Source organism: Tachyglossus aculeatus, chromosome 7 (assembly GCF_015852505.1).
Source record: "Tachyglossus aculeatus isolate mTacAcu1 chromosome 7, mTacAcu1.pri, whole genome shotgun sequence".
Classification (NCBI taxonomy): Eukaryota; Metazoa; Chordata; class Mammalia; order Monotremata; family Tachyglossidae; genus Tachyglossus; species Tachyglossus aculeatus.
The window spans coordinates 7,113,506-7,140,858 of NC_052072.1; the positions used below are offsets into that span (position 1 = coordinate 7,113,506).

Genomic DNA, 27,353 nt, shown 5'->3' on the forward strand with positions numbered 1-27,353 from the left:
TTTATCCACCCCTCCTTCAGCCCCACAGCATCGATGCCTATAGCCGTAATTTATTCATTTATATTAACGTCTGCCTCCCCCTTTAAACTGTAAGCTTGCTGTGGGCAGGGAACCTGCCTGGCAACTCTATTATGCTGTACTTTCCCTAGCACTTAGTAGTGCTTTGCACACAATAAGTGCTCAATAAGTATGATCGTTTGCTCTGCACACAGTAAGTGGTCAATAAATACGATTGACTGACTGACTGACTGACCTTACAAAAGTCGAGGAAAATAATGAGAAATCCCCACGTGATCTCCACGCGTCAAGGCACGCCAGCAGCCCGGTCCTTTCCACAATCTCATGTCAGGTTTTACCATGGGCAAGCCCTTCATTTCTCACTTCCCTTCTTGTAGAGTCTGAAGGCAAGAGTTCCAAGCCTCAATTAAATGGGTTGTGATTACCGCCGTGGATTTTTGATGCGGGCCAGGTGAGACGAGGATGCAATTTAAAAGCCGGTTTCTTTTCCGTGGATGCGTATGGATATCTATATATTTTGCAAGCTGGCTGAGGAGTCTGGGTCCTCAACTTCAAAGGGCCAGTTGTCTTATTTTGATGTGGGCAGATTCCCTTTGAAAAGTGGGCTTTTTTTCCTTTTTCTTTTTTTTTTTTGTGTGTGTGTGTTTAATGTTTTCTCCTGGGAGAGCTTTCAGAGCAATATATCCGAGTGTCAGCGAGGGGATCCGATGAGCCCAGATTCCCCGTCTCTCAGCAGGACGATCCTCTTCCAGAAATATAAAAGTGAAATATTAAAAACCCCGGGATGTGAAATTCAGCGGCCCGCTAGCCAGGGTCTTGCTCGCGTCCGCATCCTGGGAAAAAAGATCTCTTGAAAAAGAGGGAGGGGGGAGGGGAAAGGGCTTGGGCGAGAGGTTTACAGAATTAGTAGAGCATAGAAACACCCTCTCAAAGAAGTGGGTGTTCCTTGTGACCCCCAAAATGCTCCTTTCACTCGGGGGGCCCTGAATCCTCCCCTCCCTACAAACCACCTTTCCTTTCACATGCTAACAGAGGCTTCTGGGATTGGCTCGACAATAAGATGGTCACACTCGCTAAAGGCCTGTGTCTTTCACACAATTAGCCAAGACACATTAATCAAACTGGCGGGAACTGGGCCTGTGTTGGCCTCCAGAACAAACCAGCTTGTGGCGGAGGAGGGGGAGGTGAGGGGCGTCAGGGGGAAGGAGGGGAAGGAGGGGAGACTGAGTCAGGAGTTTTCAGTTTTCCTCTCGAGTCCGTGGGAAGTGATGGATGGTGGGACCGGGCCCTTTTAGGCACCCAAAGTAACTCCTAAGGGTGGCAAAAGTGACCCGTGGTCCTGGGGAAGCCTGGGAGTTTGGAAAAGACCGGATCTTCATCCTTCTTCTTTAGAGAAGCCAGGTTGCCTAGTGGATAGAGCCCAGGCCTGGGATTAAGAAGAATCTGGGTTCTAATCCCAGCTCTGCTACTTGTTCGCAGTATCAATCAATCAATCAGTCGTATTTATTGAGCGCTTACTGTGTGCAGAGCACTGTACTAAGCAGTTGGGAAGTACAAGTTGCTAACATATAGAGACAGTCCCTACCCAACAGTGGGCTCACAGTCTAAAAGGACTAAAGGGGAGGCAGTATGACCTTGTGCAAATCATTTCACTTCTCTGTACCTCGGTTACCTCATCTGTCTAGTGGGGTTTTAAGACTCTGAGCCCCATGTGGGACATGGATCATGTCCAACCTCATTAGCTTGTACATAATAATAGAGAATTGTTATAGGGAAGTAGCGTGGCTCAGTAGAAAGAGCCCGGGCTTGGGAGTCAGAGGCCGTGGGTTCTAATCCCGGCTCCACCGCTTGTCAGCTGTGTGACTTTGAGCAAGTCACTTCATTCATTCATTCAATCGTATTTATTGAGTGCTTACTGTGTGCAGAGCACTGTACTAAGTGCTTGGGAAGTACAAGTTGGCAGCATATAAAGATGGTCCCTACCCAACAATGGGTTCATAGTCTAGAAAAGCTTCACTTCTCTGGTCCTCAGTTCCCTCATTTGTGAAAGGGGGATTAAGACTGTGAGCCCCACGAGGGACAACCTGATTACCTTGTATCATCCCCAGTGCTTAGAACAGTGCTTTGCACATAGTAAGCACTTAACAAATGCCATTATTATTATTATTATTATTATTATTATTGTATTTGTTATGTGCTTACTTGGTGCCCGGCACTGTACTAAGCACTGGGGTAGATACAAGATAACCCCTGTCCCACAGGGGGATCACAGTCTTAAACCCCATTTTACAGATGAGGAATCTGAGGCACAGAGAAATTAAGGCAAAGTGGCAGAGCTGGGATTAGAACCCAGGTTCTCTCATTCCCAGGCCCACTCTCTTTCTGCTAAACCACACTGCTTTTCCGTGTCTGAAACATAGTAAGTGCTTAACAAACGCTATTATTATTAATTATTATTAATAAAGCCCCCAGATTTGAAAGCCACTAGGACGCCATGTCAAGTTGTGAGCTGGGGAGAGCCAACTAGAACCAGCCTCTAGGCTGTAAGCTCGTTGTGGGCAGGGAATGTGTCTGCTTATTGTTGTACTGTACTCTCCCAAGTGCTTAGTACAGTGCTCTGCACATAGTAAGCACTCTATAAATACGATTGACTGACAGTCTGGAGAAAGATGAGCCGGCTAAGAATTTCCCCTATGCTTCTCCGCAGCATGACAAAGAATCCCCTCAACTCTGAGGGGGAGAAAAGTTGTTCTTTATCCTCTGGCGATTTTTTCTGGCTCTCACTGGCTTGCTTCCTTCCCAACTGCCTGGCCTGCGGTCTCCCGGAGCAGGCCAGACTCCATCCTGGAAAAATGTCCTATGCGATGACCCGAGGATCAAGGGCCAGTTTGGAAAAGCATCTGAATGTTGAAACTTGCGAGGCTTCCCAACTAAAGCAACGGATACACTCCACCCTCTGGAGTCTGTCCCATCGGAAAGACTAATCGGGAAGAGCCGTGAGGGGTTGTGCGGGGGAAGAGGGACCGGAGCCGGTGGGGGGAATCCTTTCTTCCTCCTCTCCGGGACTGGCATAGCTGCCGTCTTTGTGAGTCTTCATTTGTTTGCCGCAATTCCTCCGGCTGCTGCCGAAGCTCTGTTTGCTTCCTTGAACATGGTTTCCTGAAAGCTCCCACACTGCGTGAGCCCCAATCCTAGCATTAATGGACCGCTGTGTTCATTTTACCGCGTTGAAAAGCAGAGGGTTTAAATCCTTCTCAATTCCATTTGTGGCACCAGAAGATTTTTTTTTTCCCCCCTTCTACACTAATGGTTCCAAGTTTACATCGAGATCCTGGGGGTCAAGGATGGGAGAGGTTTAGAAATAACAGTGCGTGACATTAGTGAAGGCTCTTGCCAAATTGGCAATTAGTTCCTGATGTGAGCTCGGAGTATTTATCCCGACCTCTTTGATGTCCGTCTCCATAGGGAAGGGAATCTAATCTATCGCGTCCTTCAGACTCTTCAAGAAATATCTGCTGAAATCGCGCCCGATTTGGGGGCGGGGATGGAAGGGGGGTGGTGATTTGGACCCAAGAAAGCTGAAGGATTAGTATTACGATATTTGTTCAGTGCTATATATTCAGCATTCATTCCAGCGCTTAGGACAGTGCTTGGCACATGGTAAGCACTTAACAAATACCATCATCATCATCATTCATTCATTCAATCGTATTTATTAAGTGCTTACTGTGTGCAGAGCAGTGTACTAAGCGCTTGGGAAAATACAATGCAACGATAAACAGGAACATTCCCTGCCCACAACAAGCTCACAGTCCAGAGGCGGGGAGACAGACATCGATCCTGATAAGTAAAATGACAGGTATATACATAAGTGCAGTAGGGCTGGGATTCATTCATTCAGTCGTATTTACTGAGCGCTTACTGTGTTCAGAGCACTGTACTAAGCGCTTGGGAAGTCCAAGTTGGCAACATCTAGAGACGGTCCCTACCCAACAGTGGGCTCACAGTCTAGGGATGGGAGGAAGAGAAAAGGGAGCAAGTCAGGGTGATGCAGAAGGGAGTGGGAGATGAGGAAAAGTGGGGCTTAGTCTGGGAAGGCCTCATGGAGGAGACGGGCCTTCAGTACAGTGCTCTGCACGCAGTAAGCGCTCAATAAATACGATTGAATGAATGAATAAGGCCGTTCTAAGCTCTGGAGGGATAGCTGGGGCTGCCCTTTCTACTGAAAGGAGGAGAAATTAACAGGCAAGCCTGGCTAAGGAGGAGTCCAGGAATTTGATGCAAACAAAGCAAGGTTGGAAGAGTCGTTTACAGTGCTCTGCAATCCATCAGTCGTACTTATTGAGCGCTTACTGTGTGCTGAGCACTGGACTAAGCACTTGGGAGTGCTTCTAGACTGTGAGCCCACTGTTGGGTAGGGACCGTCTCTATATGTTGCTAACTTGTACTTCCCTAGCGCTTAGTCCAGTGCTCTGCACACAGTAAGCGCTCAATAAATACGATTGAATGAATGAATGAATGAGTGTACAGTAGAACAATAAAACAGTCACGTTCCCTGCCCGCAATGAGCTTACAGTCTAGAGGACACCGTAAGTGCTTCAATAAAGACCAGTGATTGACTCACAAAGATTCCGCAGGACCTGATAATACCGTAAACTCATTTTTTTATGATATTTGTTAAGCGCTTATCACTTGTCTGCTTTGAGACCTTGGGCAAGTCACTTCACTTCTCTGGGCCTCAGTTACTCATATGTAAAATGGGGATTGAGACTGTGAGCCCCCTGTGGGATAGGGACGGAGTCCAACCTGATTTGCTTGTATCTACGCAGTGTCTGACACATAGTAAGCACTTAACAAATACCAAAATAATAATAATTATTATTATTATTTATTATTTTGTGCCAGACACTAGTCTAAGTACTGGGGCAAGTACTAATTACAAGGTAATCAGGTTGGTCATGGTCTCTACCCATTTTTCTTTAAATGGTATTTGTTAAGCGCTTATTACGGCTAAGGCACTGTTCTAAGTGCTGGGGTAGATACAAACTAATCAGGTTAGACACAGTCCATGTCCCATATAATAATAATAATGGCATTTATTGAGCGCTTACTACATGCAAAGCACTTAGTAAGCGCTTAATAAATGCCATCATTAAGGTGATCAGGTTGTCCCACGGGGGGCTCACAGTCTTAATCCCCATTTTCCAGATGAGGGAACTGAGGCCCAGAGAAGTGAAGTGACTTGCCCAAATAATAATAATAATAATAATAATGGCATTTATTAAGCGCTTACTATGTGCAAAGCACTGTTCTAAGCACTGGGGAGGTTACAAGGTGATCAGGTTGTCCCACGGGGGGCTCACAGTCTTAATCCCCATTTTCCAGACGAGGGAACTGAGGCCCAGAGAAGTGAAGTGACTTGCCCAAAGTCACACAGCCGCCAATTGGCGGAGCCGGAATTTCAACCCACGACCTCTTTTCCACTGAGCCACGCTGCTCCACATGGGGCTCACCGTCTCAATCCCCATTTTACAGATGAGATCACTGAGGCACAAAGAAGTGAAGTGACTTGCCCAAGGTCAAACAGGACACAAGTGGCGGAGCTGTGATTAGAACCCAGGTCCTTCTGACACCCGGGCCTGGGCTGTAGCCACTTGGGCCACGCTGCTTCTGTACTACTGCTGCTACTCTACTACCCCCATTGTGGGTACAGTCTACCAACTCGGTTGTGTTGTACTCTCCCGAGCGCTTAGTACAGTGCTCGGCAATAATAATTGTGGCATTTGTTAAGCGCTTACTAAGTGCTGGGGTAGATACAAGGAAATTGGAATGGACACAGTCCTGTCCCACACAGGGCTCACTATCTTCATCCCCATTTTCCAGATGAAATTGATTCATTCAATCGTATTTATTGAGCGCTTACTGTGTGCACATAGTAAGCGCTCAGTAAATACGATTGATGATGATGATGCAGAGCACTGTACTAAGCACTTGGGAAGTCCAAGTTGGCAACATATAGAGACGGTCCCTCCCCAACAGCGGGCTCACAGTCTAGAACAATAATAATAATAATAACAACAATAATAATAATAATAATAAAATAGCATTTATTAAGCACTTACTATGTGCAAAGCTTAAGCGCTTAGTACAGTGCTCTGCACACAGTAAGCGCTCAATAAATACGACTGATGATGTTCTAAGCGCTGGGGAGGTTACAAGGTGATCAGGTTAGAAATAACTGAGGCCCAGAGAAGCGAAGTGACTTGTCCAAGTTCCTACAGCAGATAAGCAGCAGAGTCGGGATTAGAACTCAGGTCCTTCTGACTCCTGTGCTCTATCCACTAGGAGCACTCAATAAATATCTTTGATTGACTGGAATCAGTAGTCAGTTGGATTTATTGAGCACTTACAGCGTGCAGGGCACTGTACTAAGCTCTTGGGAGATTAGAGTATAACAGTGTACCAGACGCATTCCCCTTCACCACGAGCTTCCAGCCTAGAAGTGGACAAATGGGTTTAGCCCAAAGTTTCGGGCGGTCGGTGATTTTTCCCAATCCCTGCACCAACAATTCCCAGCCAGCAGATGGGAGCCGGGAATCACAAGCAGTTGGATATTAGCAACAGATGGCGCTTCGTGGTAGGCCCCACCGAGATCCAAGCCTAGGAATGTTGAGTTTGGTCGGGAATCCCGCGCTGATGCTCCCCTTCGTATCCCATCTCCCTCCCAAAGGCAGGAGAAAATGAAAATCCCAAAGCCCGATAAGCAGCTGTGCCTCCGGAGCTATCCAAGTCCAGCGGAGCCCGTACGTCCCGCTCTGTGATCGGTTTCCTCATCTGTAAACCGAGGATTAAATCCTATTCCTGATTAGTTTCCTCATCTGTAAACCGAGGATTAAATCCGATTCCCTCGTATTTTTTTTTTTAATGGCATTTATTAAGTGCTTACTATGTGCAAAGGACTGTTCTAAGCGCTGGGGAGGTTACAAGGTGATCGGGTTGTCCCGCGGGGGGCTCACAGTCAATCAATCAATCAATCAATCGTATTTATTGAGCGCTTACTGTGTGCAGAGCACTGGACTAAGCGCTTGGGAAGTCCAAGTTGGCAACATATGGAGACGGTCCCTACCCAACAGTGGGCTCACAGTCTAGAAGGGAGAGACAGACAACAAAACCAAACATACTAACAAAATAAAATAAATAGAATAGAGAAGCAGCGTGGCTCAGTGGAAAGAGCCCGGGCTTTGGAGTCAGAGGTCATGGGTTCGAATCCCGGCTCCGCCACATGTCTGCTGTGTGACCTTGGGCAAGTCACTTCACTTCTCTGTGCCTCAGTTCCCTCATCTTTAAAATGGGGATTAAGACTGTGAGTGCCCCCGTGGGACAACCTGATCACCTTGTAACCTCCCCAGTGCTTAGAACAGTGCTTTGCACATAGTAAGCACTTAATAAATGCCATTAAAAAATAGATATGTACAAGTAAAATAAATAAATAAATAATTAGAGTAATAAGTATGTACAAACATATATACATACATACAGGTGCTGTGGGGAAGGGAAGGAGGTAAGATGGGGGGATGGAGAGGGGGATGAGGGGGAGAGGAAGGAAGGGGCTTAGTCTGGGAAGGCCTCTTGGAGGAGGTGAGCTCTCAGTAGGGCCTTGAAGGGAGGAAGAGAGCGAGCTTGGCGGATGGGCAGAGGGATTGGGGGCATTCCAGGCCCGGGGGATGATGTGGGCCGGGGGTTGACGGCGGGACAGGCGAGAACAGGTGACTCTTCATCCCCATTTTACAGATGAGGTAACTGAGGCACAGGGAAGTGAAGTGACTTGCCCAAAGTCACACAGCTGACAAGTGGTGGAGCCAGGATTTGAACCCATGACCTCTGACTCCAAAGCCCGGGCTCTTTCCACTGAGCCACGCTGCCAAATGGGACAGGGACTGTGTCCGATTATTATCTTGTAACTACCCCAGCACTTGGAACAGTCCTAGGCAAGCAGCGTGGCTCAGTGGAGAGAGCCCGGGCTTTGGAGTGAGAGGTCATGGGTTCAATTCCCGGCTCCGCCACTTGTCAGCTGTGGGACTTTGGGCAAGTCACTTCACTTCTCTGGGCCTCAGTTCCCTCATCTGTAAAATGGGGGTGAAGACTGTGAGCCCCTCGTGGGACAACTTGATTACCTTGTATCTACCCCAGCGCTTAGAACAGTGTTTTGCACATAGTAAGCGCTTAACAAATACCAACATTATAGGCACCTAGTAGCTTAATGAGTATCATTGCAGTTATTATTAACCAAGCCCTGCCACCAATCAGTGGTATTTATTATTATTAATAATAATTATGATGGTATTCGCTAAGCTCTTACTACGTGCCAGGCACTGAACTAAGCGCTGGGATGGAAACAAGCAAATTAGTTTGGACACATCCCTGTCTCATGTAGGGCTGAGCGCTTACTGTGTGCAGAGCACTGTATTAGAGAAACAGTGTGGCTCAGTGGAAAAGAGCCCGGGCTTTGGGGTCAGAGGTCATGGGTTCAAATCCCAACTTCACCAATTGTCAGCTGTGTGACTTTGGGCAATCACTTAACTTCTCTGTGCCTCAGTTCCCTCATCTGTAAAATGGGGACGAAGACTGTGAGTCCCCACCCCGTGGGACAACCTGATCACCTTATAACCTCCCCAGCGCTTAGAACACTGCACATAGTAAGCACTTAATAAATGCCATCATTATTATTATATTATTATTTGGAGTCAGAGGTCATGGGTTCAAATCCCAACTCCACCAATTGTCAGCTGTGTGACTTTGGGCAATCACTTAACTTCTCTGTGCCTCAGTTACCTCATCTGTAAAATAGGGATGAAGACTGTGAGCCCCCCGTGGGACAACCTGATCACCTTATAACCTCCCCGGTGCTTAGAACAGTGCTTTGCACATAGTAAGTGCTTAATAAATGCCATCATCATTATTATATTATTATTTGGGCACTTAATTATTTGAAAGTGCTTAATATAGTGCTGTGCACATAGTAATCACTCTAATAATAATAATAAGAAGAATAGTATTTGCTTAGCACTTACTACGTAGGGACTGTCTCTATATGTTGCCGACTTGTACTTCCCAAGCGCTTAGTATAGTGATCTTCATATAGTAATCATTCAATAATAATAATAAGAAGAAGAAGAATAGTATTTGCTTAGCACTTACTATGTAGGGACCGTCTCTATATGTTGTCGACTTGTACTTCCCAAGCGCTTAGTACAGTGCTCTGCACACAGTAAGTACTCAATAAATATGATTGAATGAATGAATGAAAGTGCTTAATATAGTGCCGTGCACATAGTAATCACTCAATAATAATAATAATAATAAGGATAGTATTTGCTTAGCACTTACTATGTAGGGACCGTCTCTATATGTTGCCGACTTGTACTTCGCAAGTGCTTAGTACAGTGCTCTGCACACAGTAAGTACTCAATAAATACGATTGAATGAATGAATGAAAGTGCTTAATATAGTGCTGTGCACATAGTAATCACTCAATAATAATAAATAGAAGGAGAATAGTATTTGCTTAGCACTTACTATGTAGGGACTGTCTCTATATGTTGCCAACTTGTACTTCCCAAGTGCTTAGTGCAGTGCTGCGCACACAGTAAGTACTCAATAAATACGATTGAATGAATGAATGAAAGTGCTTAATATAGTGCTGTGCACATAGTAATCACTCAATAATAATAAATAGAAGGAGAATAGTATTTGCTTAGCACTTACTATGTAGGGACTGTCTCTATATGTTGCCAACTTGTACTTCCCAAGTGCTTAGTGCAGTGCTGCGCACACAGTAAGTACTCAATAAATACGATTGAATGAATGAATGAATGAAAGTACTTAATATAGTGCTGTGCACATAGTAATCACTCAATAATAATAATAATAATATGAATAGTATTTGCTTAGCACTTACTATGTAGGGACTGTCTCTATATGTTGCCGACTTGTACTTCCCAAGTGCTTAGTGCAGTGCTCTGCACACAGTAAGTACTCAATAAATACGATTGAATGAATGAACGAATGAAAGTGCTTAATATAGTGCTGTGCTCATAGTAATCACTCAATAATAATAAGAAGAAGAATAGTATTTGCTTAGCACTTACTATGTAGGGACCGTCTCTATATGTTGCCGACTTGTACTTCCCAAGCGCTTAGTGCAGTGCTCCGCACACAGTAAAGTAAAATAAAGAAATAGAGTAATCAATCAATCAATCAATCGTATTTATTGAGCGCTTACTGCGTGCAGAGCACTGTACGAAGCGCTTGGATTTGTTTATTTATTTATTTTACTTGTACATATCTATTCTATTTATTTTATTTTGTTAGTATGTTTGGTTTTGTTCTCTGTCTCCCCCTTTTAGACTGTGAGCCCACTGGTGGGTAGGGACTGTCTACTATATGTTGCCAATTTGTATTTCCCAAGCGCTTAGTACAGTGCTCTGCACATAGTAAGCCCTCAATAAATACGATTGATGATGAAGTCCAAGTTGGCGATATATAGAGACGGTCCCTACCCAACAGTGGGCTCACAGTCTAGAAGGGGGAGACAGACAACAAAACCAAACATACTAACAAAATAAAATAAATAGAATAGATAGGTACAAGTAAAATAGAGAAATAAATAGAGTAATAAAAATGTACAAACATATATACATATATACAGGAGGTAGGTAGGGTAGGTCAGGTAAAATAAATAAATAAATAAATCGAGCACTATAGGGAAGGTCGCTTAAGTTGGGGGTGGGGGGAATGGAAGCAGGGGAAGCAGCGTGGCGCAGTGGAAAGAGCCCGGGCTTTGGAGTCAGAGGTCATGGGTTCAAATCCTGGCTCCGCCAGTTGTCAGCTGTGTGACTTTGGGCAAGTTACTTAACTTCTCTGTGCCTCAGTTCCCTCTTCTGTAAAGTGGGGATGAAGACTGTGAGCCCCCCGTGGGACAACCTGATCACCTTGTAACCTTCCCAGCGCTTAGAACAGCGCTTTGCACATAGTAAGTGCTTAATAAATGCCTTTATAAAAAAAAGCAGGGGGCGTCTATGGCGGCTCTCGGAGGAGAGGATCCTTTCGGGAGCAGCGGGGGCCACGCGGTGTGATGGCGGGAGGGCGGGCGGGCTTCTCAGGAACGGAGTCCCGGGTGTCTATGGCAACGCTCTGAGGAGAGGATACATAGTAAGTGCATAGTACATAGTACATAGTAAGTGCTAAGCAAATACTATTCTTCTTATTATTATCATTACTGAGTGATTACTATGTGCACAGCACCGTACTTAACTTCTCTTAGCCTCAGTTCCCTCATCTGTAAAACGGGTATTAAGACTGTGAGCCCCACGTGGGACAACCTGATCACCTTGTATCCCCCAGTGCTTAGAGCAGTGCTTTGCACATAGTAAGCACTTAACAAATGCCATCATTATTATTATTATTATTACTAAGCATTTTCATTCATCCATTCATTCAATCGTATTTATTGGTGTGAGGAGCTGGCCCTCTCCTCATGAGGTCCGCCCTTCCCTGCCTCTTCCCTGGAGGGGACCCCGTTCGTCATCTGTCATCTGATCTGTTGCCAACTGGTACTTCCCAAGCGCTTAGTACAGTGCTCTGCACACAGTAAGCGCTCAGTAAATACGATTGATTGATTGATCTGTCCTCTAATTGGGGTTCCAGAGGAGCCATGTGGCCTTTCGATAGCGCACGGGCCCGGACGTCACCTGTTGTGTAGGGACCGTCTCTATATGTTGCCAATGTGTACTTCCCAAGTGCTTAGTACAATGCTCTGCACACAGTAAGCGCTCAATAAATACAATTGATTGATTGGCTTGGAATCCCAGCTCCAACACACAAGTGATTGAATGAATGAATATGTATCTATCTGTATATATCTGTAATTGATTGTTTTATCTGTTTGTATTAATGTCTGTCTCCCCCTCTAGACCATGAGTTCGTTGTTGGGTAGGGACCGTCTCTATATTTTGCCGACTTGGACTTCCCAAGTGCTTAGTACAGTGCTCTGCACACAACAAGCGCTCAATAAACACGACTGAATGAATGAATGACCTTGGGCAAGTTACTTCTGTTCTCTGGGCCTCAGTCCCCTCATCTATAAAGTGGGAATTAAGACTGTGAGCCCCATCTGGGACATGGGCTGGCAGAGGCGAGAGGATGCTTCAGCCGGGCCCCGGAAGAAGAGGTCCTCCACCGTTGGCCTCGCAGTGAATCAATCAATCAATCAATCATATTTATTGAGTGTTTACTGTGTGCAGAGCACTGTACTAAGCGCTTGGGAAGTATTTATTGAGCGCTTACTGTGTGCAGAGCACTGGACTAAGCACCAGAGTGGAGCTGCAATCTTGGGGACTCATTCATTCATTCAATTGTATTTATTGAGCGCTTACTGTGTGCAGAGCACTGGACTAAGCGCTTGGGAAGTACAGGATGGCAACATATGGCTCAGCGGGTTAGCTGTGGGTGCCCACTCTGCCCCGAAAGTTGGGCGGTGGCACACCTGATGGCTTTCCCCTGGCAGGGCCAAATGGCGGGCGATGGGATGGGAGCAAGCCTCCCTCTTGCCGCCCCCACGGATGGCAATTAATAATAATAATAATAATAATAATAATAATAATAATAATAATAATGGCATTTATTAAGCACTTACTATGTGCAAATCACTGTTCTAAGCGCTGGGGAGGTTATGAGGTGATCAGGTTGTCCCACGGGGGGCTCACAGTCTTTAATCCCCATTTTACAGATGTGGTAACTGAGGCACAGAGAAGTGAAGTGACTTTTTTTTTCCAATCGTATTTATTGAGCGCTTACTGTGTGCAGAGCACTGGACTAAGCGCTTGGGAAGTACAAGTTGGCAACATATAGAGATGGGCCCTTCCCAGGGACTGCTCAATAAATACGATTGAATGAATGAATGAATGTAGACAGGCTTACTATGTGCCGGGCACTGTACTAACTGCTGGGGGAAATACAAGATAAGCAGATCCCATAAGAGGCTTACAGGCTATGTAGGAGGGAGAACAGGTATTCATTCATTCTTTCATTCATTCAATCGTATTTATTGAGCGCTTACTGTGTGCAGAGCACTGTACTAAGCGCTTGGGAAGTACAAGTTGGCAACATCTAGAGACGGTCCCTACCCAACAGCGGGCTCACAGTCTAGAAGGGGGAGACAGAAAACAAAACATATTAACAAAATAAAATAAATAGAATAAATACGTCCAAAGAAAATAGAGTAATAAATCTGAACAAACATATATACGGGTGCTGTGGGGAGGGGAAGGACGTAAGGCCGGGGGGGATGGAGACGGGGAGGAAGGGGAGACTTGCCCAAAGTCACACAGCTGACAATTGGCAGAGCCGTGATTCAAACCCATGACCTCTGAATCCAAAGCCCGGGCTCTTTCCACTGAGCCATGCAATTCTGCCCAGAGGAGCCTGTGGGTTCATTCATTCATTCGATCCTATTTATTGAGCACTTACTGTGTGCAGAGCGCTGTACCAAGCACTGAGGAAGTACAAGTTGGCAACAGATAGAGACGGTCCCTACCCAACAGCGGGCTCACAGTCTAGAAGGGGGAGACGGACAACAATACGAAACACGTAGACAGGTGCCAAAATCGTCAGAACAAATAGAATTAAAGCTAGATGCACATCATTAACCAAATAAATAGAATAGTAAATATGTACAAGTGAAATAAATAGAGTAATAAATCTGGACAAACATCTATACAGGTGCTGTGGGGAGGGGAAGGAGGTAGGGCGGGGGGGATGGGGAGGAGGAGAGGAAAAAGGGGACTCAGTCTGGGGTTGAGAAATGAAGCTTGGGGCTGGGGCCTACTGCCATCTGAAGCAGCGTGGCTCAGTGGAAAGAGCCCCGGCTTTGGAGTCAGAGGTCATGGGTTTGAATCCCGGCTCCTCCACATGTCTGCTGTGTGACCTTGGGCAAGTCACTTCACCTCCTCCAGGAGGCCTTCCCAGACTGAGCCCCTTCCTTCCTCTCCCCCTCACCCCCTCTCCATCCTCCCATCTTACCTCCTTCCCTTCCCCACAGCACCTGTATATATGTCTGTACATATTTATTACTCTATTTATTTATTTTACTTGTACCTATCTATTCTATTTATTTTATTCTGTTAGTATGTTTGGTTTTGTTCTCTGCCTCCCCCTTTTAGACTGTGAGCCCACTGTTGGGTAGGGACTGTCTCTATATGTTGCCAACTTGGACTTCCCAAGTGCTTAGTACAGTGCTCTGCACACAGTAAGCGCTCAATAAATACAATTGATTGATTGATTGATTCACTTCTCGGGCCTCAGTGACCTCACCTGTGAAATGGGGATTAAAACTGTGAGCCCGATCACCTTGTATTCCCCCCGCTCCAGCACTCAGAATAGTGCTTGGCACATAGTAAGCGCTTAACAAATGCCATCATTATTATCTTGTAACCCCTTTCCAAGCCTCAGGAGATTTGGCCCACTGGAGTTCTGGAATCATGATGTTTTGGATAGAGCACTGGAGTCAGAAGGTCATGGGTTCTAATCCCGGCTCCGCCACTTGTCTGCTGTGTGACCTTGGGCAAGTCACTTCACTTCTCTGGGCCTCCGTTACCGCATTATAAGAAAGGGGGATTAAGAGTGTGAGCCCGATGTGGGACAGGAATTGTGTCCAACCTGACATAGTAAATGCTCAACAAGTACCATGATTATAGAGAAGCAGCGTGGCTCAGTGGAAAGAGCCCGGGTTTTGGAATCGGAGGTCGTGGGTTCAAATCCCGGCTCCGCAGTTTGTCAGCTGTGTGACTTTGGGCAAGTCACTTAACTTCTCCATGCCTCAGTTACCTCATCTGTCAAATGGGGATGAAGACTGTGACCCCCCAGTGGGACAACCTGATCACCTTGTAACCTCCCCAGCGCTTAGAACAGTGCTTGGCACATAGTATGCGCTTAACAAATACCAAAATCATCATCATAATAATCAGGAAGCAGCGTGGCTCAGTGGAAAGAGCCCGGGCTTGGGAGTCAGGGGTCATGGGTTCAAATCCCGGCTCTACCGCTTGTCAGCTGTGTGACTTTGGGCAAGTCACTTCACTTCTCTGTGCCTCAGTTCCCTCCTCTGTAAAATGGGGATTAAGACTGTGAGCCCCACATGGGACAACCTGTTCACCCGGGCTTTGGAGTCAGAGGTCATGGGTTCAAATCCTGGCTCCGCCAATTGTCAGCTGGGTGACTTTGGGCAAGTTACTTCACTACTCTGTGCCCCAGTTCCCTCCTCTGTAAAATGGGGATTAAGACTGTGAGCCCCACGTGGGACAAACTGATCACCTTGTATCCCCCTATTAATTCATTCAATTGTATTTATTGAGTGCTTACTGTGTGCAGAGCACTGTACTAAGCGCTTGGAAAGTACAAGTTGGCAACATATAACGACGGTCCCTACCCAACAGTGGGCTCACAGTCTAGAAGGTGCTTAGAACAGTGCTTTGCACATAGTAAATGCTTAACGAATACCATCATTATTATCATTATTATTATTATTGTATCCTCCCCAGCTTGTCGAACAGCGCTTTGCACGTAGTAAGAGCTTAACAAATACTAAAATTATTATTATTATTATTATGGGATTGAGACACCATAGCTTAGGCCCGGGAGTCAGAAGGTCACGGGTTCTAATCTTGGCTCTCGAGAGCCCACTGCTACACTACTCACATGGTCATCGAACCCTCGTCAGGCAGTCATTCATATTTATTGAACCAATTAATAATGGTATTTGTTAAGTGCTTACTATGTACCAAGCACTGTTCTAAGCACTGGGAGAGATACAAGGTAATCAGGTTATCCCACGCGGGGCTCACAGTCTTAATCCCCATTTTACAGATGAGGTAGCTGAGGCACAGAGATGTTAAGTGTCACACAGCTGATAGACTGTGAGCCCACTGTTGGGTAGGGACTGTCTCTATATGTTGCCAACGTGTACTTCCCAAGCGCTTAGTACAGTGCTCTGCAAACAGTGAGTGCTCAATAAATATGATTGATTGATTGATTGATAGGTGACAGAGCTGGGATTAGAACCCACAACCTCTGACTCCCAAGACCGGGCTCTGTCCACTGAGCCACACTGCTTCTTATATGTACTATACGTACTAAGCGCTGGGGAGAGAACAACTTAACAACTTCACTTCCCTGTGCCTCAGTTCCCTTATCTGGAAAATGGGGATTAAAACTGTGAGCCCCCCGTGGGACAACCTGATCACCTTGTAACCTTCCCAGTGCTTAGAACAGTGCTTTGCACATAGAAAGTGCTTACTAAATGCCATTATTATTATTATCATTATTATTACACAGCAGAAGAGTGGAGGAGACGGGATTGATGATGATCACCTTGTAACCTCCCCAGTGCTTAGAACAGTGCTTTGCACATAGTAAGCGCTTAATAAATGCCATTATTATTATTATTATTATTATTATTACACAGCAGAAGAGTGGAGGAGACGGGATTGATGATGTGTATAGATCTGTAATTCTACTTATCTGTTTTGATGGTATCGACACTTGTCTACTTGTTTTCTTTTGTTGTCTGTCTCCCCCTTCTAGACTGTGAGCCCGCTGTTGGGTAGGGACTGTCTCTGTATGTTGCCAACTTGTACTTCCCAAGCGCTTAGTACAGTGCTCTGCACACAGTAAGCGCTCAATAATAATGATAATAATAATGGCATTTATTAAGCACTTACTATGTGCAAAGCACTGTTCTAAGCGCTCAATAAATACGATTGAATAAACAATATTTCCTGCCCACAACGAGCTTACAGTATAGAGGGCTGTTGAAATGGAAAATGTTTCCAGAATCAAAATGGAACCTTTAGACCCCATAAAAATCGAAGTTTGATTGGGCCGCTGTTTTGCTGAAGCAGCGTGGCTCAGTGGAAAGAGCCCGGGCTTTGGAGTCAGAGGTCATGGGTTCAAATCCCAGCTCCGCCGCTTGTCAGCTGGGTGACTTTGGGCAAGTCACTTCACTTCTCTGGGCCTCAGTTCCCTCAGTAAAACGGGGATGAGGACTGTGAGCCCCACGTGGGACCACCTGATTAACTTGTAACTTCCCCAGTGCTTAGAACAGTGCTTTGCACATAGTAAGCGCTTAATAAATGCCATTGTTATTATTATTATTTTGCTCATCAGCCACGACACCCGAGTCCATCTAACGGGCACACACCCTTGTTTCCGGGAGACGAAACCATTCCGTCTCGTTTCCCTCTTAACTTTCCAAAGTCCGCATCCGGCTTTCCTCTCACGCCCTCCCACCAATGTGCAGAATTCCGAGTGAACTCTTGGGAAGCCGCGGGCGGGGAAGGGGGACAGCCTCTCAAGGTCACTCTGGAGGTGAGTTGGGAAGGAGATCCCAGCCCGGTATTTTTAGAGAACATCAAAAAGGCCGGCCGGCAGCCTTCCGCTGGCTTGGTATCGTGCAAAAACGCTCATTTGTTCGGGGGCCAGATTTCCAGGAGATATTCTCATCGATTCGAGCCGCACAACCAAAGGAATAATCAATAGGATGGATCGGAGGACAAACTTTATGCTGATTCTCTGCAAAAGAGAGAGAGAAATGCAGTCGGGGTGAGCCAAAAGCTTAGAGAAGCCGAGTCCCTGGGAATCTGTTTCCAGATAGACCTCGCAGCTGTTGCGTGAACTGGGGTCAAATCGTTTTCATTCATTCATTCATTCATTCATTCATTCATTCATTCAATCGTATTTACCAAGCGCTTATTGCAGAGCACCATACTAAGCGCTTGGAAAGTCCAATTCGGCAACAGATAGAGACAATCCCTACCCAACGACGGGCTCACAGTCTAGAAGGGGGAGACAGACGACAAGACAAAACAAGTAGGCTTTCATCAATCGTATTTATTGAGCGCTTACTATGTGCAGAGCACTGTACTAAGCCTTTCCCTTCTAGGGGTCCTCGGTTTAGCCAGCTGCAAAATGGGTAGGGGAATAATGGCGCCCGTGGCTTGGAACAGGGTGGAGAACCTCGGACCGAGTGTTGTTTCAGCTTTACGTGAAAGGAGTTTGCCAAATAGGCCGTCGCTCACGGGACAAACTTGCAAAGAACTCTTCCTCCCGCTCACAATCACTCTGCTGCCTAGCGATGACTCATTATTATTATCATTATTAATATGGTATTTATCGAGGATTTACCTCGTGCCAAGAACTGTTGGAGCCCTGGAGTAGATGCGAGATCATCCGATTGGATGAGAAGCAGCATGGCTCAGTGGAAAGAGCCCAGGCTTTGGAGTCAGAGGTCATGGGTTCAAATCCCAGCTCCGCCAATTGTCTGCTGTGTGACTTTGGGCGAGTCACTTCACTTCTCTGGGCCTCAGTTACCTCATCTGTAAAATGGGGATGAAGACTGGGAGTCCCCTGTGGGACAAACTGATCACCTTGTAACGTCCACAGTGCTTAATAAATGCTATCATTATTATTATTATTAGTGGAAAGACCCCGGTTTGGGGAGTCAAAGGACGTGGGTTCTAATCCCACCCCCGCCACTTGTCTTCTGTGTGACTTTGGGCGAGTCACTTAACTTCTCTCTGCCTCAGTTACCTCATCTGTAAAATGGGGATTGAAAGTGTGAGCCCCACGTGGGACAATCTGATTACCCTGAATCTACCCCAGCGCTTATAATAATAATAATAATAATAATAATGATGATGGCATTTATTAAGCACTTACTATGTGCAATGCACTGTTCTAAGCGCTGGGGAGGTTACAAGGTGATCAGGTTGTCCCTCGGGAGGCTTACAGTCTTAATCCCCATTTTACAGATGAGGGAATGGAGGCCCAGAGAAGTGAAGTGACTTGCCCAAAGTCACACAGCTGACAATTGGCAGAGCCGGGATTTGAACCCGTGACCTCTGACTCCAAAGCCCGGGCTCTTTCCATTTTGCCACGCTGCTTCTCTTAGAACAGTGCTTGACACATGATAAGCACTTAACAAATATCATCATTATTATTATTACTCTCCCAAGCACTTAGTACAGTGTTCTGGACAAAACAAGTACTCAATAAATACAATGTCTGTCTCCCCCTTCTAGACTGTGAGCCTGTTGTTGGGTAGAGATCGTCTCTATATGTTGCCGACTTGTACTTCCCAAGCGCTTAGTACAGTGCTTTGCACACAGTAAGCACTCAATAAATACAATTGGAATAACTAATTAATTAATCAATTGACTGTAAGCTCATAATGGGCAGAGAACGTGTCTGCTGATTCTATTGTATTGTACTCTCCCAAGCGCTTACTACAGTGCTCTGCGCATAGTGAGCACTCAATAAATACAACTGATAGATTGATTGATTCATTCATTCAATCGTATCTATTGAGCGCTTACTGTGTGCAGAGCACTGTACTAAGCGCTTGGGAAGCACAAGTTGGCAACATAGATTGATTGATTTTTGGCACAGATGGTTCTTAATCCAGAAGCAAGTTTCCTTTCCAGTTGGACTTCGGTTCTTGGACACAGATATTTTTCACAGGCTTGCAATCAATCAGTCAATCAGTGGTATTTATAAAGCGCTTAGCGTGTGCGGGACACTGTACTGAGCACTTGCAAAAGTACAATAAAACAAGAGTTGATAGGCACTATCCTTTCCCCCAAGGAACTTACAGTCCACAAGGGGAGACAGACATTAAAAGAGATGAGGAGTAGGAGAAATAGTAGAATCTGAGTTTATTTCCATAAGGGCTGTGGGGCTGGAATTAGTCCACCATTTAAGTGCATAGTTGACGGAGAAGCGTCTGCACACAGTAAGCGCTCAATAAATACGATTGAATGAATGAATGAATGAAAAGTGTTGGGGTTGGCATCATGTTGGCATCACTGGGGCCATGGATGGGTTTGGTGTATTATATTCGCCAGGACACTTCTGCCCACTTTCTCCTTCGATCACCTAGCTTAGGTCCTAAACTATTGTTTCAGCCTCCTCACTGACGTCCCAAACTCCAGCATTTCCCCCCTCCATCCCAACTTCATAGTAATAATAATAGTAGTAATATTTGTTAAGCACTTACTATGTACCAGGCACTGTACTAAGCGCTGTGGTGGGTACAAACAAATCGGGTCAGACACAGTCCCTGTCTAACGTGGGGCTCACAGTCTCCATCCCCACGTTACAGATGAGGGAACTGAGGCCCAGAGAAGTTCATTCATTCATTCCTTCAATCGTATTTATTGAGCGCTTACTGTGTGCAGAGCACTGTACTAAGCGCTTGGGCAGTACAAGTCGGCAACATTGAGTCTTGCCCAAGGTCACACAGCAGACAAGTGGTGGAGCCGGGAACAGAACCCATGACTTTTTGATTTCCAATCAGAGTTCATTCATTCGTTCAGTCGTATTTATTGAGCGCTTACTGTGTGCTGCTTCTCAACTTCACGCTGCTGCCCAGATCATTTTTCTAAAACCTCGTTCGGAATGCGTCTCTCCACCCTTCACAGACCGTCAGTGGCTGCCCATTCCTCTCCGCATCAAGCAGGGCTTTCCGACCCAAGGCGAGCCCGCTGTTGGGTAGGGGACCGTCTCTTTATGTTGCCAACTTGTACTTCCCAAGCGCTCAGTACAGTGCTCTGCACACAGTAAGCGCTCAATAAATACGATTGAATGAATGAATGAATGAATGAATGGTGAAAATTCAGGCTCTCAGTGGCCTCTCTCCCACTCCCCCGGTCCCCCCAGCCCACCCAGCTCCGCTCCTCTCAAACAAACCTACGCACTGGTCCTTGTTCTCATCTCTCCCATGTCTTGCTCACATCCAAGTTATGTTGCCAACTTGTACTTCCCAAGCGCTTAGTACAGTGCTCTGCACACAGTAAGCGCTCAATAAATACGATTGATTGATTGATTGATCCTCCCTCCCGCCTGGGACTCCTTCCCCCTTGACATCTGGCAGGCCACCACTCTCCTCATCTCCAAAGCCCTGCTGAAATCTCATCTTCAGGAGACTTTCCCCCATTAATCAATCAACCAATCGCATTTATTGAGCGCTTACTGTGTGCAGAGCACTGTACTAAACGCTTGGGAAGTCCAGGTTGGCAACATACAGAGACGGTCCCTACCCAATGGTGGGCTCACAGTCTAGAAGGGGGAGACAGAGAACAAAACACAACATATTAACAAAATAAAATAAATAGAATAGATACGTACAAGTAAAATAAATAAATAATTTAATAAATTTTATTTATTTATAAATTTATAAAATTTATAAATAAATTTAATAAATTAATCTTTCATCTCTCCTCCTTCTGTCCTCCAACTGTCACTTGGACCTTTCCGTGCCACTTTATTCTTCCCGACCAGTAGAGCTTATGTACGTATTGCAACGGTGCTTTGCACACAGTAAGCGCTTAATAAATGCCATTATTATTATTATTATTATTATTATTATTATTATTATTATTATTATTATACTGCTTCCTCCTTCCGTCTGTAATTTATTGTACTGCCCGGATCCCTCCATTAGGTTGTAAGCTCCTTGAGGGCAAGGACCGTGACTATCATCTCTACTGTACTGTGCCTTCCCAAGTGCTTTGTACAGTGCTCTGCACACAGTAAGCGCTCAATAAATATGACATTGATTTAGGGCAGGACCGGGGTGGGCCCAGTGCTCACGACCCGGTAAGAAGCAGTGTGGTGTAGGGGTTAGAGCACAGGCCTGGGAGTTGGAAGGACCTGGGTTCTAATCCCGGCTCTGCCTCGAGTCTGCTGTGTGACCTGGGGCAAGTCACTTCTGTGTGCCTCAGTTCCTTCATCTGTAAAATGGGGATGAAGACTTTGAGCCCTATGCGGGACAGGGACCGTATCTAACCCGATTTGCTTGTATCCACCCCAGCACTTAGTACAGTGCTTGGCACATAGTTAGCGCTTAACAAATATGATACTTATTATTATTATTATTACCCCATAAATAATAATCATAATGGCATTTATTAAGCGCTTACTATGTGCCAAGCACTATTCTAAGCTCTGGGGAGGGTACAACGTGATGAGGTTGTCCCACTTGGGGCTCACAGTCTTAATCCCCATTTTCCAGATGAGGTAACTGAGGCCCAGAGAAGTGAAGTGACTTGCCCAAAGTCACACAGCTGACAATTGGCGGAGCCGGGATTTGAACCCATGACCTCTGACTCCGAAGCCCGTGCTCTTAGTACAGTCTCAGGCACACAGTAAGCGCTTACCAAATACCATAATTATTGTTATTATTACCCCAGAGCTTAGTACAACCCCTGACACATAGTAAGCGCTAAACAAATACCACTAAAAAAAAAAAGATAGGAAATTACACCAGTTTTTCCCCAAGGGCGGCGGGTAATAATAATAATAATAATGATGGCATTTATTAAACGCTTACTATCTGCAAAGCACTGTTCTAAGCGCTGGGATGGTTACAAGGTGATCAGGTTGTCCCAAGGGGGGCTCACAGTCTTCATCCCCATTTTACAGATGAGGGAACTGAGGCACGGAGAAGTGACGCGACTTGCCCAAAGTCACACAGCTGACAAGTGGTGGAGCCGGGATTTGAACCCATGACCTCTGCCTCCAAAGCCCGGGCTCTTTTCCACTGAGCCACGCTGAGTATTTGTTCAGCACTTCCTTAAGTTGGGGTGGGCTTTGAAAACCTGTCGGTTGAGCTGGGGGGAGAGTTTTGGGGTCCGGTTCAGTGTCCGTTCCTTCCTCTCCCCCTCGTCCCCCTCTCCATCCCCCCATCTTACCTCCTTCCCTTCCCCACAGCACCTGTATATATGGATATATGTTTGTATATATTTATTACTCTATTTATTTTACTTGTACATATCTATTCTACTTATTTTATTTTGTTAGTATGTTTGGTTTTGTTCTCTTGTCCCCCCCTTTTAGACTGTGAGCCCACTGTTGGGTAGGGACCGTCTCTATATGTTGCCAACTTGGACTTCCCAAGCGCTTAGTACAGTGCTCTGCACAAAGTAAGCCCTCAATAAATACGATTGATTGATTGATTATTGTGAATTTGGTTTTGCAGAGTGGTTCCTGCTGAGCGAGCCCCAGGGATTGCAGCTCACCTGGGACAGGTAAGCAACTGGAAACCAATTAATATCCTCTTCACGTGGCCTGTTCTCTAGGGCCGGGCTTCCTGGGTCTGGGAATGGCTACTTCTGGAAAAATCATGAGGCAGGAGGCTCCCCGTGAGCGTGGCCCCAAGCTTCCTTTAGTCCCGTCGGATTCTCCCGGCTTCCCGCATCCCAGAAATCAATCAATCAATCATCAATCAATCGTATTTATTGAGTGTTTACTGTGTGCAGAGCACTGTACTAAGCGCTTGGGAAGTCCAAGTTGGCAACATATAGAGACAGTCCCTACCCAACAGTGGGCTCACAGTCTAGCTGAGCAGCAGCTCCCAAGAACAGCTCCGCCACATGTCTGCTGTGTGACCCTGGGTAAGTCACTTAACTTGGAGAAGCAGCATGGCTCAGTGGAAAGAGCCCGGGCTTTGGAGTTGGAGGTCATGGGTTCAAATCCCAGCTCTGCCAATTGTCAGCTGTGTGACTTTGGGCAAGTCGCTTCGCTGGGCCTCAGTTCCCTCATCTGGAAAATGGGGATTAAGACTGTAAGCCCCCTGTGGGACAACTTGATCACCTTGTACCCACCCCAGTTCTTAGAACAGTGCTTTGCACATAGTAAGTGCTTAATAAATGCCATCATCATTATTATTATTATTCTCTGAGCCTCAGTCCCCTCATTGTAAAATGGGGATGAAGACTGTGAGCCCCACGTGGGACAACCTGATCGCCTTGTATCCCCCCAGCGCTTAGAACAGGGCTTTGCACATAGTAAGCGCTTAATAAATGCCATTATTATTATTATTATTCTCTGAGCCTCAGTCCCCTCATTGTAAAATGGGGGTGAAGACTGTGAGCCCCACGTGGGAGAACCTGATCACCTTGTATCCCCCCCAGCACTTAGAACAGTGCTTTGCATATAGTAAGCACTTAACAAATGCCATCATTCATTCATTCAATCATATTTACTGAGCGCTTACTGTGTGCAGAGCACTGTACTAAGCACTTGGGAAGTACAAGTTGGCAACATATAGAGATGGTCCCTACCCAACCGTGGGCTCACAGTCTAGAAGGGGGAGACAGACAGCAAAACAAAACACATTAACAAAATAAAATAAATGGAATAAATATGTACAAGTAAAATAAATACATAAATAGAGTAATAAATCTGTACAAACATATATACAGGTGCTGTGGGGAGGGGAAGGAGGTAAGGTGGGGGAGAGGAAGGAGGGGGCTCAGTGAGGGAAGGCCTCCTGGAGGAGGTGAGCTCTCAGTAGGGCTTTGATAATAATAATATTATTATTATTAACAGAGGTGTGCCTTACTGAAGACCCATCTCCTCCAAGAAGCCTGCCCTGCTTAAGTCATCCTTTCCTTTTCTCCCACCTGCTTCTGCGTCACCCAGATTTGCTCCCTTTATTCGCCGCCTCCCCAAACATGACTGTGAACACACCCGTAATTTATTTATTGGCATTAATATCTGCCTCCCCCTCTAGATTGTAAACGTGTTGTGGGCTGGGAATGTTTACCAACTGCTTTTTTGCATTCTCTGTAGTGCTTAGTACAGTGCTCTGCCAGCAGCAGGCACTCATCAATACTACTAATTGATTGATTGATAAAAACCATCTTGATGAGAAGTACTGTTTTCCGAGGAGGAGTAACTAAGCCCCACTGGGGACCTATTTTTTTTTTTTTGGTGGTATTTCATTCATTCAGTCATATTTATTGAGCACTTACTGTGTGCAGAGCACTGTACTAAGCGCTTGGGAAGTACAAGTTGGCAACATATAGAGATGGTCCCTACCCAATAACGGGCTCACAGTCTAGAAGGGGGAGACAAGAGCCCGGGCTTTGGAGTCAGAGGTCATGGGTTCGAATCCCAGCTACGCCACTTGTCAGCTGTGTGACTTTGGGCAAGTCACTTAACTTCTCTGTGCCTCAGTTTCCTCATCTGTAAAATGGGGATGAAGACTGTGAGTCCCACGTGGGACAACCTCACCTTGTATCCCCCCAGTGCTTAGAACAGTGCTTTGCACGTAGTAAGTGCTTAATAAATGCCATTATTATTAAAATTAGACAGGCAACAAAACATGTTTGTTAAACGCTTAGTATGTGTCAAATACTCTAGGGTTGCTCTAGGGTAGTTAACAAGTTCATCTTGAGAAGCAGTATTGCCTTAGAGAAGGAGCGTGGCTCAGTGGAAAGAGCCCAGGCTTTGGAGTCGGAGGTCATGGGTTCAAATCCCGGCTCCGCCACTTGTCAGCTGTGGGACTTTGGGCAAGTCACTTCACTTCTCTGGGCCTCAGTTTCCCTCATCTGGAAAATGGGGATTAAGACTGTGAGCCCCCCCGGGGGACAACCTGATCACCTTGTAACCTCTCCAGTGCTTAGAACAGTGCTTTGCACATAGTAAGCGCCTAATAAATGTCATTATTATTATTATTTTGGGGATTAAGACAGTGTCCAACCTGATTAGGTCATATCTATCCCAGTACTTAGAAAAGGGCTTGATGCACAGTAAGCGCTTAACAAATACCGTTAAAAAAAATAACTGGGCACAAAGGTTGGGTATAATCTCTATCCCACATGCGGCTTCCAATCTAATTAGGAGGAAGAACGGGTATTGAAGCCTCATATCACAGCTGAGGAAACTGAGGCGCAGAGAAGTGAAGTGACTGGTCCAAGGTCACATAACAGGCAAGCGGCAGAGCTGGGACTGGGCCTCGTGGATAGAACTCGCTTAGAACAGTGCTTTGCACATAGTAAGCGCTTAATAAATGCCGTCATTATTAGTATTAACACGGGCCTGCAAGTCGCGAGGTCATGAGTTCTAATCCCGGCTCCGCCACTCGTCTGCTGTGTGACCTTGGGAAAGTCACTTCACTTGAAGAGAATCAATCAATCAATCGTATTTATTGAGCACTTACTGTGTGCAGAGCACTGTACTAAGCGCTTGGGAAGTATGAGTCGGCAACATATAGAGACGGTCCCTACCCAAGAGAAGCAGCGTGGCTCAGTGGAAAGAGCCTGGGCTTTGGAGTCAGAGGTCACGGGTTCAAATCCCTGCTCTGTCAATTGTCAGTTGTGTGACCTTGGGCAAGGCACTTAACTTCTCTGGGCCTCCCTTACCTCATCTGTAAAATGGGGATTAAGACTGTGAGCCCCCCCGTGGGACAACCTTGTAACCTCCCTAGTGCTTGGAACAGTGCTTTGCACATAGTAAGCACTTAATAAATGCCATCATTATTATTCTTATTGTCTGTGCCTCAGTTCCTCCTTCTGTAAATTGGGGATTAAGACTGTGAGCCCACTGTGGGACAGGGACTTGTCCCACCCGATTATCTGATACCTATCTCAGGGCTTAGAACAGTGCCTGGCACATAGTAGGAGCTTAACAAATACCATTTTTATGGTTATTATTATTATGCCAGGTCCTTAGACTCCAGGCTCCGCCACTTGTCACCTGTGGAACTTTGGACAAGTCACGTCACTTCTCTGGGCCTCAGTTCCCTCATCTGGAAAATGGGGATGAAGACTGTGAGCCCCCCGTGGGACAACCTCATCACCTTATAACCTCCCCAAGCACTTAGAACAGTGCTTTGCACATGACTGTGAGCCCGCTGTTGGGTAGGGACCGTCTCTAGATGTTGCCAACTTGTACTTCCCAAGCGCTTAGTTCAGTGCTCTGCACACAGTGAGCGCTCAATAAATACGATTGAATGAATGAATAATAATAATAATGGTATTTATTAAATGCTTATTATTCATTCATTCATTCAATCGTACTTATTGAGCGCTTACTGTGTGCAGAGCACTGTAGTAAGCGCTTGGGAAGTACAGATTGGCAACATAATTATTATTATTCATTATTGTAAGTGTTTAATAAATATTATTATTATTATTATTATTCATTCATTCAATCATATTTATTGAGCGCTTACTGTATGCAGAGCACTGTACAAAGCACTTGGGAAGTGCAGGTTGGCAACATAATTATTATTATTCATTATTGTATGCATTTAATAAATACCATTATTATTATTGTTCATTCATCCCTTCATTCGTACTTATTGAGCGCTTACTGTGTGCAGAGCACTGTACTAAGCGCTTGGGAAGTGCAGGTTGGCAACATAATTATTATTATTCATTATTATAAGCGTTTAATAAATACCATTATTATTATTATTCATTCATTCATTGATTCAATCA

The 27,353-nt window shown here is 45.6% G+C and overlaps 1 protein-coding gene across 1 annotated transcript in view; it reads left to right on the top strand.

Annotated features, from left to right (window-relative positions):
• Positions 1-27,353, top strand: part of CDK15 (cyclin dependent kinase 15) — a 138,359-nt gene that overhangs the window by 80,176 nt on the left and 30,830 nt on the right. Inside the window, exon 11 of the mRNA XM_038749494.1 lies at positions 23,105-23,153. Within this exon, the coding sequence (XP_038605422.1) occupies positions 23,105-23,153 (49 nt within the window). The remainder of the gene's footprint in view (positions 1-23,104; positions 23,154-27,353) is intronic.